Here is a 19,124-nt window from a genome sequence, read left to right as displayed (position 1 = left end):
ATAATATGCAAATATGCAAATTAGCTTAACTATAGTAATCATATCACTATATATATTATATATATATATAAATCATCATGCTCCTTAAACATATGCCATTTTTATTAAAAATAAAATAAGAGGAACTTGCGTAAAGGGGAGGGTGATGACGGGAATTAGGGAAGCCCGGAGGATCCGGTTTGATGGGGGAAAGATAAACCAGTTGCTGGACTTACTGAATTTGAATGCAGAGCCCAAAAGGAACAGAGCGAGCCCTGGAACCCAGGAGCGCACAGCAGGCTGGGTAGGTCGACCTGGGAATTGCTTTTAAAGATTTTATTTATTTATTTATTTGACAGATAGAGATCACAAGTAGGGAGAGAGGCAGGCAGAGAGAGAGAGAGGAGGAAGCAGGCTCCCTGCCAAGCAGAGAGCTCGATGCGGGGCTCGATCCCAGGATCCTGGGATCGTGACCTGAGCGAAAGGCAGAGGCTTTAACCCACTGAGCCACCCAGGCGCCCCGGAAATTGCTTTTAAAATAAAGCCACGAGGTAGAGCTGCCTCTGCCCCCAGAGGAAGCACGTGCGTGTTCCGGGCACCGCCGGGCTGTTCCAACATTGCTGGAGGGGATTTAGGAATATATTAAAGAATCTATTCAGAAGGTGTCAGAAGGTTCAGAAGGTATCAGATGGCAGAGTCACTTTTTGAATAACTTTTTTTCTGAGCCGCCGCACTTACAGATGCATTCCAAGTAAGTATACAGAAAGCAGAACGATGCTCCAGGTTGAGCTACCGATTTTGAATCATCTTCCGCAATTCACCCACGTTAGCTCACGCCGCCAGCTGCTGTCCTTCCAGATCGATGCGTTCAGTCGCACCTGTCAGCCAGTGGCTGCACAGCAGCATTGTAACGGATCCCAAAGGCTTTCCTTGGACGACGCCGGACACCGCTCACAGGGCCAGGGCGCCTGTCACGTTGGGCTTGCTGATGCTCTTCCCAGCAGAGGTGGCCTGGCTGCTGAGATACTGAGGGAGCAGCCGTGAATGAAAGCCTGAAGCCCATGTTTATGTGGCTGTGTGTTTCCAACCAGTGATTTATGGTATTTTAAGCAGAGACATAAACTCTGTGATTAGGGGAGTCAGCTAATTCTTTCTGGAATAGTGAATGTGTTTAGGAGCAAGAGCCTAAGAGAGTCTGGATTTTTAGGCAAATTAAAAATCAGAAAGCTTTCTTTACACAAGCGACAAATTAGGAGGTAATTAATCACATTAAATGAGGATTCACCATGGAATTCCTTCAAACCACCAGTTTCCCCGCACCAGTTAAAGAATTTGATTAACATTCATCACCCTCTTCTATCGAGCATGGTTCCTCATACTGATTTCAACTCATTTAGTTCCTTGCAGAACTATTTCTGCAGAGAAGAGTCACTCCCGCAAAATGAACAGGGTACCCTAATAGCACATGAACTGGAAGTAAGACCTGTTCTCACTTAGTTTCCGTTCTTCTTACCTTCACGTGAGCCATGACCTCGTACATGTGACTGCTACTCCTGACCGAGGACCCTTCTCTTTCCTCCGGGAAATAGCGGGCGCTTGGTTCTCTATTCCCCTGGGATGGGGTACCTCTCTTTGTCTCCGTTGCTCATTTGTTTTGTTTCTTAAATTCCACAGGAGTGAAATCATATGGTATTTGTCTTTCTCTGATTTATTTCACTTAGCACAGTACACTATAGCTTCATACACATCGTTGCAAATGGCAAGATTTCATTCTTTTCTACGGCTGAGTAATATTCCTTTGTGCATGTATGTGTGTGTGTGTGTGTGTGTGTGTACATATAAATGTATATATATGTCTTTATATCTTCTTTATCCATTCATCTCTCGACAGACACTTGGGCTGTTGCCACAGTTTGTCTATTGTAGATAATGCTGCTATAAACATCGTGGCGCATGTATGCCTTTGAATGAGTTGTTTGTATTCTGTGAGTAAATATCTGGTAGTGCAATTGCTGGGTCATGAGGTAGTTCTATTTCTCAGTCTTGGAGGAATCTCCATACTGTTTTCCAGAGCGGCAACCCCAGTTTGCATTCCCACCGACAGTGCAAAAGCCTCCCCTCTCTCTGCATCCACATGAACACCTGTTGTTTCTCGTGTTGTTGAATTTAGCCATTCCGACAGGTGTGAGGGGATATACCGCAACGTGGTTTTCATTTGCATTTCCCTAATGATGAGCATCTTTTCATGGTGACACTGTAATCTTTTAAACCTGTTGTTTAAGAGACAGTTTAAAATGCAGAAAGAAAGCTAAAGCACAGAAATTACAATTAATTAATTTAGTGTGTCCTTTAATAGTCTACCAATCCCTTTCACCTCGTTGTTTATCTGTTTCTGTCTTAGTCTGTCCAGACTGCTGCAACAAAATCCCACAGACTGGGTACTTAGAAGCAGCAGAAATTTCTTTCTCCCAATTCTGGAGGCTGGGAAGCTGAAGGTCATGGCACGGCCATTGTCGCGTTCTGTTGAAAGCCCTCTTCCTGGTTCACAGCTGGTGTCTTCTCTGCGTCCTCACATGGTGGAAGGGACTGGAAGCTCTTTGGGGATCTGTTTTATAAAAGCACCGGTTGCATTCACAAGGGCCCAGCCTCATGACAGAAGCACCTCCCAGAGCTATCAGGTTGAGGGTTAGGACTCCACGTATGAATTTGGGGAGAAGCAGACATTCAGACCATAGCATCAAGCTTTCAGCATACTTGGCAAGACAGATGACCTGTGGGGAGAAAAAAGTGCTCAAGGGGCCATCGCGACTGCACCAGTATCAGAGGTCTTTGTTCACAAGGGTCAGGTGCAGAAGGCATTAAGCATCGACATACCCAAGGGAAAATAGAGCCACACTGCCGAGGTCGGTGGAAAGCCTGTATGAGACACAATACCCACTTACATCGCTTGCAGTACGTCTTCTTCCTGAGCAGGCACTCGACAGGGCCTTGTCATGTTGGACTTAAACAAACAAAAGTCGAATTGCGTTTTTAAAAAGTAAGCTGCTGAGCGAAGTCTACAATTTGAAAATAACAGGAGGGTGCCGTTCTGACGAGGGTGTTCTTGCTTATCCCTGCTGGCGCCGAGGAGGGCAGGCCAGCCGGTCTGGGAATAAGGATAGGAGGTCCCTGGTGGCCATTCGGTGCTGCTTTCTCAGCAACTGAAGCCCGTCAGCCTCATTTATGTCATATCAAGATTCATGGTGCAACTGCCCTGGACATTTCTGAATTTTTTTTTCAATAAAGTGGAAAAACACAAATCACCTGTAGCTGGGTTTTGGTTTGGGTATTTTTCCCTTTCTGCGGCATTCTCTGGGTGTGGGAGGCAACTCAGTCTCACACGCATCAGCCTAGCAAATGCCTCCAGGAACGCTGACAGGTCCTGCTGCCTGTTGCTTCCTGGAAGGATATGGGGAGCTCTCTGTCCCTGAGGCTCATAGCTGATGCCATAAAGATTGATTGTCTCCCTCTGATTGTGCTACAAAGTGTCTTTTGCAGATTATTAGCAGATTAAAGGAGGTGAAGTCATGTGGGCCCACTTTCCAGTTAAACAGAGGTCAGCACAATAGCCTAATATTTATTGATCTCTTACTCTGTGCAAGGCACATTGGGACAGACCTTTGTACGTGGTCTGTCGTCTATATTGCAAAGAATGGAAAACCTGACCAATGATGCCTTAATCCCCAAAGGCATTTATGGTTTATACAGCGGGAGGTCTAGAGATAGGCAAACCAGTCTTGGCTTGGCAAGATCCACAGTGTCGTCAAGGAGAAAGGCTCTTTCTTTCACTCTCATCCCTAGTGGACTGACGTTCATCCTTAACTTCACAAGATGCTGTCCCTCGGCCAGACGTCACATCTTCATTAAAGTAAGGAAAGAGGAAAGAGTAGATACCATGGGAATTTCCCTTTCTTGCATATTCCTTTTATAAGGAAACAAAATTATAAGAAAAAAAATCCCCTTAATCTACCTCCCAACAATCCCACTGTGCAGAACTGGGGCTCACAGATATCTCTAGCTGCAAAGGAGGCCAGGAAGGGAGCATTTAACTTTCACAACTTTCATAGCCTTATAGGGAGGCAGGCAAGAGGGAATGGGGAGTGGATGTTAGCGTAGTCAAGCAACAGTGTCTGCCTTATATGGGTTATTGATTTCATCCTCACAATAGCTCTGTGAAAGGAGTACTGTCGTTACCCCAGTGTGCAGGTGAGAAGACAGAAATTAAGAGACCTTCCTGAGATCAAGCAGCTGACAAATCGTTTGATTTATAACTTTCACCATAGCAGGCAAACTTCCAGTAAGATGGTTAAGAAGGCAAGTCGCTGAAATAGATTGCCTTCTAGACTCTGAATCCAAACTCTCCTTCCTTCTAGTTCTATGTCTTGAGCCATTATTTAACCTCTTTTCACCTTGGATTGCTCGCCTAGAAAATAGGGGTAACCTCCCAATTATGGTGAAGATTAAGTGACTTAATTCTTATAAGGTACCCAGAAAATTTGGCTTGGAAAAGGCACCAGCAACATGTTAACTAAGAAGTTATGAAGCGGGCTCATTTATAATAGCCCTAAACTGGAAAGAACCAAATGCCCACCATTGGCAGAAGGGACCAATAAGTCGTGCTATAATCACACGGTTGAATACCATGCAGCAATGAAGAAGGGTGGGTTATTAACACACATGACAACACGAGAGAGTCTCACAGGGAGTGCAAGAATGCGGGCATGAAAGAGTACTCACTAAAGGATCCCACGTACATGAAGTTCAAAAACAGGCAAAACTGATCTATTGCGACGAAAGTCAGAAGAGTTACCTTGGGAGATTTCTGCCTGCAAGAGGGGATGAGGGAACTTTCTGGGCTGCCAGAGAGATTCTGTATCTTGATCTGGGTGGTGATTATGCCGGTGTACACACAGGTGAAAATTCATTGATTTGTACACTTAAGATGTGTGCCTTATTCTACGTGTATGTTATATTTCTATTTTAAGAGTACATTAAAAAGTGTTAAAAAGAAAACAGATGATGAAGCATACCTGTTTATGCTGACTGCCACTTCTGGAGGACAGTCTCAGAAAGAAAATGGCGGCAGGAAGAGGAAGGAGGGTTATGGGTCTCCTCTCAGAAAGCCTCTTCTGCCCACCCCCTCCCTTCAGCGGAAGCTTCCTCTGAATCATTTGCCAAGTCATGGAGATATGTTTGCACTGGAGCCCGCCTTGCCCTCTTGTCTGACCCCTGGGTGGTCAGGGGTGACCTTCAGTGGCAAGGCAAACAGAAGTACGGCATCTGATTGCATGTGTCGGCAATATCCTCTGGTGAGTCACATTGCCTACTAACTGCCTGATACGAATGCCCGGATACATCAGCCTGGGATGACCTCGAGGACTGTCCTTCCAAAGGCAGGCTGCCACGGAGCTGACCCCCTGAAGAGCTCCAGCTCTTTGTGTGGAACAAGGGGTCATGGATGGTGCCCTCAGCTGACCTGGCGGCAATGTGGGGGAAGAAGGCAAGTGCACGCAGGCTGATGGGCAGTGGTGCCCATGGCCCTGGGCTGCCTTGGCCATTTGAGCAGTTTGAGGCCTGAAAGGAGATCCTCTGAAGGAAGAGGTTCAGAGTCAGACCAGGACAGTGTTAGGGGCTTTCTTACATTTTATAGTTTGCAAGGGCTACGGGGGATGAGAAATAACTCGTTTGTGATTTGGGCTTATCGGGGTAGGGGGGAAGGAAGGATATGCCGCCCCTCAGCCAGGCAAGAGACCTGCACATTACAAACACCCAAACACAAAGATCTTTTCTTCTCTTCAATCCCATGAAGATTTCCTTTTTCTTTTGGAATTTCAGTGATTGGGAGAGCAAACAGGAGAGGGACAGGGTTGCTGAATTGTGCCCCCAGGCTGGAATGTATGGCCCGCAAGCACTCCAAGGGGTGTGGGGAAGAGAGATTCAAAGCCTCAGGTCTGGATAAGTGGAGGAGTGGCGGCCTCTGCTTAAATTTGGTCACTACAAGTCACCCAAAGTGCTGCCTGCACTCCGTCCATCCTCTGTGCTTGAGAATGCCTGGAAATCCTGCTTGAGAGTGAGGCCAGGGAGGGGGAGCCTGCCCACCAAGGCCGCCCGTGGAATGTGTCTTGGGCCGTCCCATCCTGGCTTTGGGTGGGCCCAGGCCCGGCGTTGGCCTGCAGTGCCCCAGCAGATCCCCGGGGGCTGGGACACTTGTTCCCACGGCACCAAGGGATCCCCTCGTTGTGGGCTACAGGGCCCTGGATGGAAGGCGGACTGGGCCACAGGCACGACATGACGTATATAGCAGGTACATACTGAGATGTTCTCTGTGTGGACCTTTGCATGTGCTCTCGTCCCAGATCCCACAAATGTTGGGACTGGACCTGACGCTTGTTCAGAAATTCCCCCACACACGCCTGACAGAGGTGACGGATTGCCTCCTTCTTCCAGCCTACTACTCACGGCACACACCCATGTTCCCCGCTACCACAAAGCAGCCATCGAGAAGGGTCTCGCCCTCCCTACACGGTCTCTTTCTCTCCAGTGCTCCCCCCTGTGGAACCCCTCTGTGGTACCTTTGGAATTTCAGGTACCAGTGGGCATCCTTGCTCAACACAGCCGCTGCCTGAGCCAAGCACCACAGTCCCCACACAACCAAAGATAATGAGTTGTGGGAGGACATCCTGCTGACAAAACACAGTTGTTGCTTTTGGAGGGAGGAAAGAAAAATCTTATATTTTTTTCCTCCAGGAAACCCAACCTTCATCCCAAATGTTATTCTGTCATTAGCCTTCCCAGCAGTCTCAGGGAGCCTGGTGATACCGTGAGCCCTGACTTTATGGAGAGAGAAATTGAGTCACACATCACGTCTGTAGGTTCGCATTTGTGGCTCAAAAACAGAAGCATTTTTTCTCTTTTTGGACTAGGATTGCATCTCATTTCCATAAACAAAACACTCTGGAGAATATGGCTTTTCTACTTCAAACAAGTGTCTTAAACACAGTTTGATGGCTTTGGGACATACACATTCTGTCTAGGCATATGGTAGCTGCCGAATACCGTATGGTCGGACCAGCCCCTGATTAGTGGTGGTTTTGCAGATGTTAGAGAAATCTTCTGGAGCGGTGGATGCCCTCAGTTGGGAATTTTTGTGAGTCCCTATCAGTGGCTTCACTCAACTAAAGAACGCAAAAGCCTAGTTTTGATATTAAAAAATATTTATCACCTTAAGATTATTTTTACTCTCTCTTTTTCTGTCCCTTGAACAGAAGGGTAGCCCGTTGAGTAAAGAAAAGGTAAGGCCGGCCTGTGTTTGGACCGACTGATGGGTGGCCAACCTCTCCAGGGCTGGTGACTCTGGTCTGTATCACCAGAGAGAGGAAATTCCTGCAGTCTCCAGAATGGAAACGAGCAAGCAAAAATAGCAAACGTCTGCTTGGAGACCCATCTCCAGTTTCGTATTAGCTGATGGTTTTTGTGGAACTTACAGACAGATCAAAGGGAAGATGTGTTCGTGCTCTCAGGGCCCAGCCTATAAGCCAGAGAACATTTCTGTCTTTCAAAGGGTAGAGAATCCGTGTTTTCACTCAATGAATATTTATTGAGTCCCTTATCTGTGCCAGGCACTAAGACACAAAAACCAAGCTGCACTCCCTATGATTAAGGCTCCCAGACTGATGGGAGACAAGCATAGAGAGAAAGCACGGCTCGGTATAATGTGCGCTACAATTAAAATCTGTGCGAAGTGCTGTGACCCCCGTCAGTTTGGAGAATACTTTATGGAGGGGATAAGGCTCTCAGAATCGGGCTGGGGAGGGAGATTTGGGGTGGAAAGAACAGCACAGGCAAAGGCAAGGAGGCAGAGTCGGGCATAGTTCAGTTTGCTCAAATATGTTTATTTTAGGAATTGCTTGAATTCCTATTATGAGCCAGGCAAGGAGGATGCGTGGTGAGCAAATCCAATATGGCCCATGTTGCATGTGCATTTTGGAGGATGGAGAGGGAGGCGTGCGTTAAACAAAGCTTGGAAGCAATCCCATAGTAACACGCAGATGTCAGATGTCAGTGCTATGCCGTTAAGGTACAGGATGCTCTGAGCCCAGGAGGGCTTGGGGGTGGGGGAGGTAGGGATTTAACAGAGAATCAGCAAAGGCCCTTCAGCTAACACTGGCATGATGAATAGGAGTAACCCAGGCAGAGAAAAGAGAGAGCGCTGTTTAGGCAGAAATGCCTGGTGTATTTGAGGACCTGGTGGGGAGCAAGGCTAGACAGACGGACTGGGGCTGGATTGTGGAGAGCCTTCCAGGCCTTGCTGATGAGGGAGCCAAAGGCTAACTGAAGACAAAGCGTAAATAAGCTGACATCCCCCAACACTCCTGGCTAGGACACGTGTGACGTTCTTCCATGAGTCTCCCAGCTACGTTAATGTTAATACCTTGCTGGAGAGGAAAACCAGCTTAACTTCACAATGGCAAGGCCTCTGGTATCTTGTAGGTATCTGCGGGGTGCCTGGGTGGCTCAGTCGGTTAACCGTGTGCCTTTGCCTCAGGTCAGGATTCCAGGGTCATGGGATCGGGTCTGTTATCCGGCTCCTTGCTCCATGGGGAGACTGCTTCTCCCTCTGCCTGCCGCTCCTCCTGCTTGTACTCGCACCTGCTTGCTCTCTTTCGCTTTCTGTGTCAAGTAAATAAAAAAATAACATCTTTATTTTTTAAAAAAAGCATACGAAACCTCCGTTTTCCTTACCTCTCCCAACTCCAGAGCATGTACTCACCATTCCTCAAGATCCCAGTGCAGCCGCTCTTTCTCTCCAGGGGTCCTGTCCCTGGGCTTTAATAAACCACCTTTTTGCACCGAAGACATCTCAAGAATTCTTCCTTGGCCATTGGCTCCGAAGCTCACCTCTATTCCAAAACGACATTGTTGCGGGGGATTTGCAGTTTTTGCCTTCGGTCACGGGAAAACCAGCGCAGCTGCCCATCCTCCTCTCAAGCCTCAGGGGGTGTGATGTGGCCCGGCTGGCCTTTCAGGAAGCTCACGGTGGTGGCCGTCTGGCTAACCTCAGCCGTCATTTAGCGTGCAGCCCTTCAGCAGCCCTGGGGGCCCCTGTCAGTCAGGCCTGGCGTGAGCCGGGAGACCGCAGGCAAAGGCAACACTCAGCCTGACTTGGCAGCAACGGGAAAGGGCCCGACTGCGTTTTGATCGAGTTTCACTGAATTTGCCAAAGCTTTGTCACGTGTTTCCTCAGGGACTTGACAAGCAAGGGCAGGAAAGGACATGTGGGGGGTGGGTCAGCAACACCCAGGCAACCTGGGACTCTGGCACCGGGCCACATTGCTGTTCATGAAACCCAGGAAAAGGTGACAGTTGGGGGCATTCATTGTCCACTGGCTGCCAGCGTGGCCGAATGCCGCTGACGCCCGGTGGGGCCGAGAGGCTGGAGCACGAGGGCAGAATGCAGGCTTTCTACCCGGGAATATCTCAGCCTGGGGGGAGCTCACCTACCCAAACCTGGCGACCCCCCCAGATCCCTTTTCCTTGCAAGGCAAGAAACTGGGGATCAAGCCAGACACCTTTCTTTCATACACCAAAGAGATAGAAACTCCGATACTGGTCTCTCCCATAATAATGGACAACGTACACGGAAACGAACAATTTTCTTTCCAACTAAGAATCCGCTCTTCTTCTGAGCAATAGCCAGCTCTTCTTGCAACAGAAAAGCTCCAAACTTCTGACCAAACTTCAGGAAAGGCTGCCATTTGTAAGCCTACACGGAGGAACTTCGGATTAGGTGAAGTTGGCCATCATTCCTCTAGAACTCTCCTCTGGGCCAAGTCTGAGAGATTTCCTTCCTTGAGTCAGCCCCTTTCAGGCACGGAGGCCTGTCACTGCCCAGGCCGGGCAAGCCACACCCGGCAATGTCACTGTTTTGGAACAAAGCACATTCACCTCTAAATCGAGAGTAATGGGTTCGATTTCTTCATTCTAGTTCTTCTGCCATTTCCTCAAGGAAATATGAATTCTTTTCTTCCAGGGAAAGTGGCTCTATTTGGAATGGGAAGGTATACGGGGCATTATTTCAATTATTTCAGCTTATTCAGCTGCCTGGCCTCCCGTGGACCCCCCTTCCCCCCCCCCCCCCCCCCCGCTGCACGTTTATCCCATAATGGCAGTTGCTACAGTACATTCTTCCACTCTTTTTGAGTCAAGGACACAGTCTGTGTCTATTGGGAGTGGGGGTAGGGGAGATGCAGGGTCAGAGGTGGAAGCTCTAGGTCTGATTCTGACCCTGCAGGATTCTCTCTGGGCCACATAGCCCAGCTCCTCCTCATGGAAGTATGAGTTCACTTAGACCACTCCATTCCCCACGTCTGTCCTCCATGTATCAAATGAGGAGCTGTACTCACACAGCATACCTTTCTAGCTCTAAAACACATTTTTTTAATCCTGAGAAAGTATACATCTTTATCTGTTTGATTTATTTAGTTTGGTATTCCTCTGGAAACACCAATCCGTCATGAGAAAGTAGAAATATATTTCCTGAGACCATCTCTGTGATTCTGAACGTCGAGGTCCTAACCCCCAGTGTGATGGTATTTGGAGATGGGGCTTTGGGGAAGTGATTCGGATTGGATGAGATCATGAGAGTGGGGCCCTCAGGATGGGATTAGTGCCTATCTGAGAAGAGATAGCAGAGATCTTGCCATCTCTCTCTCGCGCTCCACGAGCACATGTGAGGATAGGTCATGCGAGAACACAGAGAAGGTGGCCACCGAAACTGAATGGGCCCACACCTTGCTTGGACTTCCTAGCTCCAAACTGTGAGAAGTAGACTCTTGTGTTGTTAAAGCCACCCAGTCTGCATGGTATTTTGTCCTGGCAGCCTGAGCAGATGAAGGCAGTAGGCATTTCCTAGGATAGTCTTAATGGGCCTTGGAAGTCCTCATGCTGAGAGAAGACCCATGACCATGCGATCACAGCAGTATGGCATGCACCATCAAATAACGCAGATCAGAGCCTCCGAATGCCTTGTTCAAGTGCAGATGACCAGCACAGTCACAGTCTCCTGCATTGTTGTTTTGTTAGGAGTAGGAATGGCTCGAACTAAAATATAAAGTACTGTATTACTGTTAAAAAAAAAAGATTTTATTTATTTATTTGACAGAGAGAGCAAGAGAGCACAAGCAGGCAGAGCAGCAGAGGGAGAGGGAGAAGCAGGCTCCGCACTGAGCAGAGAGCCTGATGCAGGGCTCGATCCCCGGATCCTGGGATCATAATCTGAGCCAAAGGCAGTCACTTAACCAACTGAGCCACCCAGGTGTCCCTAGTCTTTAAAGTACTGTAAATAAGTACTCAGAAGGTAGCCATGGGAGATGAATGACCGCCTCCAGTCTTCTTTGGAAGCAGGAAGGATAAGAGCTATAAAAGTATATCAGTCAGAGTTAAACAAGGAAATAGATATTTCTAGCAACAAAACCAATTACCAGGCATGTTCCTTTCAGCACTGTAGTGATTTTCATGGTCCAGCTTTTAGCCCCACTGGAAATGACAATGCGGCTGTCACCCTGAACATCATATACCATAAGTGGCATTGTGTTCTCATTCTTTCAGAACCAACTCAAATGTCATCTCTTGTGTGGCTTTTCTAAATGTCATTTGAAAATGACATTTGTATACTTTAGCGTTTCATGGTCCCCATACAGGATGTATCCCTCATACTTCAGGGCTCCCACTGTAACCCACTTTTACTTCAGTGAGGCACTTACTGCATCATATGTCAGGAAGTTGGGGGTCCTTTCTGTCCTGTGGATATTGAACTCTCTAAGGGCAAAGCCACAGGCATAGAAGCTACTCAATAAAAGAATGAATGAATGAATGAATGAATGAATGAATGCTCCTTTGAGCACAACTGATTCCTCAGGTATCCAGGTTCCTAAAGGCTCTGACTTGGCTATCAGACTGCGATAGTCTCTTCCTCCTTCTGTCTCCGATACTATCAATAGTAGTTCAACATTGCCATTTTGGGGTTTTGGCCACAGAATAATGAGCCATGGGAGTTACCAGGATGCAGAGCCAGTAAGCTCCAAAGGTTGCATGTGAAGATCCAGCATTTTAATAATATTGTCCCAACCATTGTTCTGTCCGCATTTTAAAGATCTCTTGCTCTGTATTTGTTCTGAAATCGTTGGCACTTCAGTGCTCCCAGAAGTCCACTACAGCAACGTGGACTAATATGTGACCTAATTTAGAAGGTGTGCCCTCCTGTTTACTAGGAGAGTAACTCTCTTATAGTTTATGGCTTTGACCGATTCCTTTTCAATAAGATAAAACTAAGGACTTCTATAACAATTCAAACGTTAAACTCAGCTAAATATGAGAAAACTGTCTTCAGGATAGATTCTGTAGCACAACTTGTCATCAGCTGTGGCGTCTACTGTGTGCCAGAATGAAGAAGTAAGCGATTTTCCCCCGAATGCCTGAATGTCTCCACATACGTCTCTTCCCCCATCCTCTGGGCGGGAATCTAACCCATGTCTCATTCCTTATGAATTTTGATCATGGTTGGCCATTTCTTGGATGCTATCTCCAAGGAAATCTCCTCAGAATATGGAGAGTTAAAGAGTTGAAGACCTAACATGACATCAGGCATAGGTATGTGTCGTGGTAGAATGACAGAGAGTGAGGTTGGCTTTGAAAGCAAGGTTCCTGTGCTCGAGTAACACCAGGCGGGCAGCCATTCCTGAGGTAGCTCTGGTGGATATGGCCATACTAAGTGATACATAGAAGAAAATAGAGAGATTCTGGAGTATTTTTGGATAAACTTAAGTTAATTCATCCTCCCTCCTTCCCTCCTTTCCTTCCTTCCTTCATTCATTCTTTCCCTCCACAAGGATCTAGGCATTGTCCTAGGCTTGGGGGAAACATTAATGAATAAGACCAGGTCCCTGTGCCGTCATGGAGCTTACATTCTGATAGAAGAGAGAGATAACAAGTAAATAAATAGTAATGTGATTTCAGGAAGAAACTTCTATCTTATGAAAAAAAATGAGCAAAGGAGATGGTGGTTCCTCAAGAAATCAAAAATAGAATTACCATATGATCCACTACTTCTATTTCTGGATATACCCAAAAGAATTGAAGGCAGGGTCTCAAATGGATACTTGTACACTCAGACTTACAGCATTATTCATAGTCGCTAAAAGGTAGCAACAACCCATGGAAGTCCATCGGTGAATGAATGGATGAATACAATGTGGCTTATGTATATAGAAATCTATTATTCAGCCTTAAAAGGAAGGAAGTTCTGGCTCATGTTACAGTATAGATGAACCTTGAAGACATTATGTTAAGTGAAATAAGCCATTCACCAAAGGACAATTATAATATGACTCTACTTACCTGCATTACCTAAAGTAGTCAAATCCATAGAGACAAAAAGTGTAATAGTGGTCTCCACGGAATAAAGGAGAGTTACTGTTATTTAATGGTACAGAGTTTCAGTTTGGGAACATGAGAAAGTTCTGGAGATGGGTTAGTGGTGATGGTTGAACACTGAATGCCACTGAGCTTAAAAATGGTTAAAATGGGGCACTTTGGTGGCACAGTCAGTTAGGCCTCCAACTCTTGGTTTTGGCTCAGGTCATGATTTCAGGGTTGTGAGATGGAGCCCTGACCAAGCCCAGCATCAGGCTCCATGCTCAGTGTGGAGTCTGCTTGAGACTCTCTCTCCCTCTCCCTCTGCCCCTTCCCCCCAACCCCGCACTTCCTCTCTCTCTTTCAAAGAAATAAACTGGTTTTAAAATGGTTAAAATGGTAAATGTTACATGCACTTTAACAATTAAAAAATTCATCTTTTTAAAACGAAACAAGGAGCTGGAGTGGGAATGATTTCAGTTGGGATTATCTGGGAAGGCTCCTCTGAGAAGGAGGTGACGTTGGAGCAGAGACCAACCTGAATGATGAGGAGAACATGAGCGACATAGGGGATTAGTTTGGAATTTTGTTCTAAGTGCAGCAGAATGGCTTTGGAGGGTTTTGACCAATTAAAGAACATGCTCTGATATACCACTAAAAGATCATACTGGCTGGTCTGTGAAAAGAAACTGAAAGGGAGAAAATCCAAAGGGCAGAAGACCCATGAAGAGATTATGGCAGTTGTCTCGGCAAGTGATTGGTGGCTCAGGTGATTTGAGATGATGGGGAGGTGGAGGAAAGTGGTTGGGTTGGGATATATTTTCAAGGTAGAGTCATCCTGATTCACCAATGGATTTGATATGGGGTGGGAGGTAAAGGGGAGCATTAAGGGCGATGTCTCCATTTTTAACTGAGCAACTGACTGAAAGAAGGTGCCAACCACTGAATGGAAGTGACTAGAGGAAAAGCTCCTTGGGGGATGGTGAGGGGCATGGGGACTCAATCAGAAGGTGGTTTACATAAAAAGTGAAATAAAAATTCAAGACTGGGTGAGTGATAGCACACAGAAGTCGTTTATTAAGTACTTGAATAAATGAAAGAATTAGTTAATTAAATGGAATATGTAAATGGAGGGAGGGAGGATGGAAGGAAGAACAGAAACTAATTCTAAATGTTACAAAACGTGAAGGGGAACCATTTTGCAAAATGATATGATTGTAAAGACCCCAGGCTAGAATTTGAAAGAACTACGTTCCAGTCCCAGACAATAGTTCCAAAACATATTTCTTCCTGCCAGGTTTCTTCCAGGACTTAACTTCCTGCCTTTCCCCCTTCACAGAGAATGTGTTCACGTCTTGACTCAACCCACCAGCAAGCCCATAGTCCTAGTATCCCTGTGCATAAACACTCAAAAAGCACGCGAGCGCTCACACACACACACACACACAGCAGAGCTCACAACCTCTGGGCCAGGGAACAGCCGACCCAGGAGCTCCTCCAGCTCTGCACTCACCACCCCGGGTCCCCCACCATCAGCACAGGCCCTGGGCATCCCCGCAGGTACTGGGGTACAGCCCCCCCCCCAGCAATCCAGAAAATCCCCGGTGCAGGTCCGTCCCCCAGAGAGTCTCACTTTTTAAGGGCACAGTTTCAAGCAAGCCGGGACAAGAGGAGCTCCTTCCATGTATTGGCTACACGTGTGTGGACGGGTCGACCCATGGTCTCCCTGGGCCTTCAGGCTGGTCCCACCGAGAGACACAGCGGGACGAGGGAGCAGGGAGTGGGAAGGAAAGAGGCACAGGTCACCTTCCCAGCTGGGAGGGCACCGCGCCAAGCGAGAGGCCGGTGACAGTGCCGGGGCGCAGGCGGCCGCAGGCGAGCGCGCGCTAACCGCGTCTGTGCTGGCTCTTCCACAGGACTGCGGGTGCAGAGCCTGCCGTCGTCCGCCCCCTTCCCCGCGTCTCTTCCGGCCAACGCTCTCCCGTCCACGGCCGGCTGGACCAGCGCGCCCCGCAGCCCTCCTGCCTCCCCGACCAGCGGCGCCCCCGGCCACGCGGCCCTCCCGGCTCCGGCCTCGGCCCCAGCGCCCACACGCCCCAGGAACGTTTCCGCAGAGCCCGGAGAAGCGGGCCCGAGCAGCCCAGCCTCTCCCTGGGGAGGCCCGAGCGCGGCGGCCTCCCCCGCCGGCGGCGCGCCCTTAACTCCCACACCCTGGGAGCGCGGCCCGAGCACCCCCGAGGAGCCAAGCGCGCCCCCGACGGGGTCCCGGGCCCCCTCGGAGGCCCCCGCTGGGTCTGCCACGCTCCCCTCCCCTCAGGCTCCCGCCTCCTCGCCCCCACCCCTGTCGACCTCGCCAGCCGAGGAGGTTTCGTCCGCCTCCCCGGCCAGCGCCAATCACAGCTCTGCGGACACCAGCCCCGAGCCCACGGGAGCCCCGACCCCACCGGCGTCCCCGACCCCACCGGCATCCCCGACCCCACCGGCGTCCCCGACCCCACCGGCGTCCCCGACCCCACCGGCATCCCCGACCCCACCGGGGTCCCCGACGGAAGAGCCGAGCTCTGCGCACACATCCACGTCCCATGCCACAGCCCAGCCGGGGCCCGCGCACACGACGCCCCAAGCCACGTCGCCGGCCAAAGTGACCTGCCTGATGGTGGACACGGAGACCACCGCCTCCCCGGGCGTGATCATGCAGGAAGTGGAGCACGCGCTCAGTTCAGGTGAGTCTCGGCCCCGGAACCCCGAGGTGTGAAGAAAGCAGCCCCTTAACCCCGTGCCTTTGACCTCGGTTTGCGTCACGGGGCGCCACGCCGGAGGTCCATCGGCAAGAACGTCCAGCGAGGGGCCAACGTGGCTTTCAGTCCCTTGGTTAATTCCCACACGCTGTCTCACTGATTGCCTCGGGTCCATATGGCACCGAGAATGTCCGCAGGGGAGACGGCATCAACAGAGGGGCGATCTGTGTGGCTTTGGGCCCTGGGTTTAATTCTGGGTTAGATTCCTGGGTTTAATCCTGGCACCTGCCCTTGGGCAAGTGACTTCATCTTTCTGTACCGTTACTGTTCTTCGTCTGTAAAATGGGGACGAAGTAGGTTCTGTTGGACGTGATTCTTGTGGGGCTTGAGTAAGAAGACCTGTGAAGTGCTTAGAACAGTTCCCAGCGGGGAGGGAGCACTCAGGAAAGGTCAGTTATTAGAATTTTGCTTGGTGTATTAACGGAGTGCTTACCTCATGGAAACCAGTCAAGCCAAGTAGGAAGGCTGGGGGGGTGGGGGGTTAGAAAACTGGCTTATTCTTTAAAGTCACTGATATATTTCGTGAGAAAGACAATAAATTTTACAGGCCATCGCATTTGTTTTAATTCTCCCAGCAGTCCTCTGAAGTCAGCATGATTCTTATCTTGGTTTTGCAATCTTGGGCATCATGGAGAGAGATTTAGGGTCTCTTCTGAGGTCACATGTCTCTGGCATTGACGTAAAGATGGTCAACTTCAGGGTATTGGCAGGAAAAGGCTTTAGTGGGAGTGCTTGGCCTCTCGAGTGAGAAACAGTGAGGTGAGAGCAGCCAGAAGGTGAAGGGGGAAACAGAGCTACAGCCCCTTCCCTGGGGAATGTCGGAACACAGCCACACGACGAGCTGGGGTCGGGGGCACGGCATGGCTGTGACTGAGGAGAAATGAACATCGTTTAACAGTCAGTAAGGAAAAAAAAAAAAAAGTCAGTAAGGAACCCGCGTGAACAGAAGCTCCCGAAGACAGTAGAAGTGGGGAGAGAGGGCTGAGATGAACCAGACCTGATTCCTCGGGGAAGAGCTCACAGTTTACTGGGAGATAAAGTCCAAAAGAAGCGGGTATTCTTATTTCAAAGGCCCAGTATATCACTGACAGTCCCAACGAGAGAGAGAGAGAGAGAGAGAGAGATCCAGTCACACTGAGATAAAGGAATTAATCCCAAAGGTCTTGGCTGGGGTCTGGGGGAACAGCGGGGGGCATAATAGCAGAACTGTTATGAGTCAGGCCTAGAGGAGGGAACAATCACGAGGACCCAGAAGGAGAGTCTTGTGGAACAGACCACCTTGACAGAAGCAGTGACTCTTGGCTGAGACACCGCTAACCCAAAGTTCATCTCCTGGGAGCGAAGGAAGGAAATCTTCCGCTCTCCCGGTCTCCCTTCTCTCTGCTATGCAGCCGGAAGCCAAGAACGGGGAAAACCATGACGTCGTCCATCCAGCTCAGCCTCCCGGAGGGCTCATCAGAAGGTTGGAGAGGGGCACAGCCAGTTCAAATGCTGATTTCCTCTGTGCAGACCCCAAACCCACTAGCGCCCTATTTATACGTCCAGCTGACACTCATCCCACAGCATTTAGGTGTGCACTTTCCACACCAAGCCCACGCCCCCACTTGCTGCCTGATACTCACCATGGTCCTAAGGGACCATCTTAGCATGGACACGGTTCCTGGAACAGGGTGGGTGTGGACTGGACCTGGCACCTTAAGTCATCTTAAGGACTGTCCCTAGCAAAAGGCCCAGCAAGATACAGGCTCACAGGGGTCCTGATCTCTTCTCTCTGTCCCAGAGATCTCTTCCAGATCTCTGTCCAGATCTCTTCCCTCTGTGTCCCAGGGCGGCCCTCCCTGCCACCCCACCGTGACACAGTTTCTTCAGTTTTCCAACAGATTTCCCTTTCTCCACTTGCTGCCCTTCCAGGATAGTCCAGACACGGTATATTCATTTCCTGAGCACAGACTCCGAGCTTGGAAGCAAGATTCTCCATACTGACACTACCTGCTACTTCCTGCAAGCTCCCTCCTTCCACGGGCCGGGTTAGCGAAGGCAGTCCAGTCCCAGCATTCCGGCCTGTGTTGTAGAACCTGTGTCTTGATTTCCTTAAATCTGAGCCAGCAGGGTCAAGAAGCACAAAATCAGTGACGAACCTGGGTCATGAGCCTTGATAGTTCTAGGGAACACCGCACCCAGGGAACCTCAGGGTGAATTAAGGAAGGACTGAGGGACCGACCCCAGAGATCTGGGGGTAGGCTGGAGAAAGATCGGTCCAGGGAACATTTCATAGATCAAAAAGGATTCATCCTGTGACCTAGTAAATCAAAAGATATTTACTCTGCATCTACCAGTACCTTGTGCTCGAGGCAAAGAAGGAGAAGACCAGTCTTTGAGATTTCATAGCTTCAGGAGAGAGAAAGGGCATGAGTAACTCCTTATACCACTAGCATGACCACATTAGTTTCTAATCTGAGAAGGAACTGGAGTGGGCACAAGGATCTTTGAGCAGATGGGATACAATCTGCTCATTTCAAAGGTGAGGAAATTATGCCACACAAGTTTGGAGTACCTCGCCCAAGGTCACACCGCCCAGTGGCAGAACTGGGCCCAGAGCCCAGATCCCGAAAACCACAATCCAGCCTTCTTTCACCAGGCAGGGATTGCTGAGCTGCTCCTTCCCCAGCCCCTCTGGCCAGCAGCACCCAGAGCCGGTGCTGACAGATTACCATTCGGGGGTGGTCTCCTTTAGAGATCCTTGAGCTGCCTTCCATAGTGTCGATAATTATCCCGCACTTCCGTTTAGCGTTCTTGTCTTGTTCCTGATGGAGTTCATATGGCATATTCTTATTCATCCAAGGACTCTTCCACTCAACAGATACCCAGAGGTGGTCACCAGGGAATAATGCTAAAACC

The 19,124-nt window shown here is 49.1% G+C and overlaps 1 protein-coding gene across 1 annotated transcript in view; it reads left to right on the top strand.

Moving 5' to 3' along the window:
- PARM1 (prostate androgen-regulated mucin-like protein 1) overlaps positions 1-19,124 on the top strand; it is a 104,220-nt gene that overhangs the window by 52,497 nt on the left and 32,599 nt on the right. Inside the window, exon 2 of the mRNA XM_045993455.1 lies at positions 15,345-16,151. Coding sequence (XP_045849411.1) covers positions 15,345-16,151 — 807 coding nt within the window. The remainder of the gene's footprint in view (positions 1-15,344; positions 16,152-19,124) is intronic.

This window comes from Meles meles, chromosome 2 (assembly GCF_922984935.1).
Source record: "Meles meles chromosome 2, mMelMel3.1 paternal haplotype, whole genome shotgun sequence".
NCBI classification, from domain to species: Eukaryota; Metazoa; Chordata; class Mammalia; order Carnivora; family Mustelidae; genus Meles; species Meles meles.
This window is presented reverse-complemented; position numbering and strand designations above follow the sequence as displayed.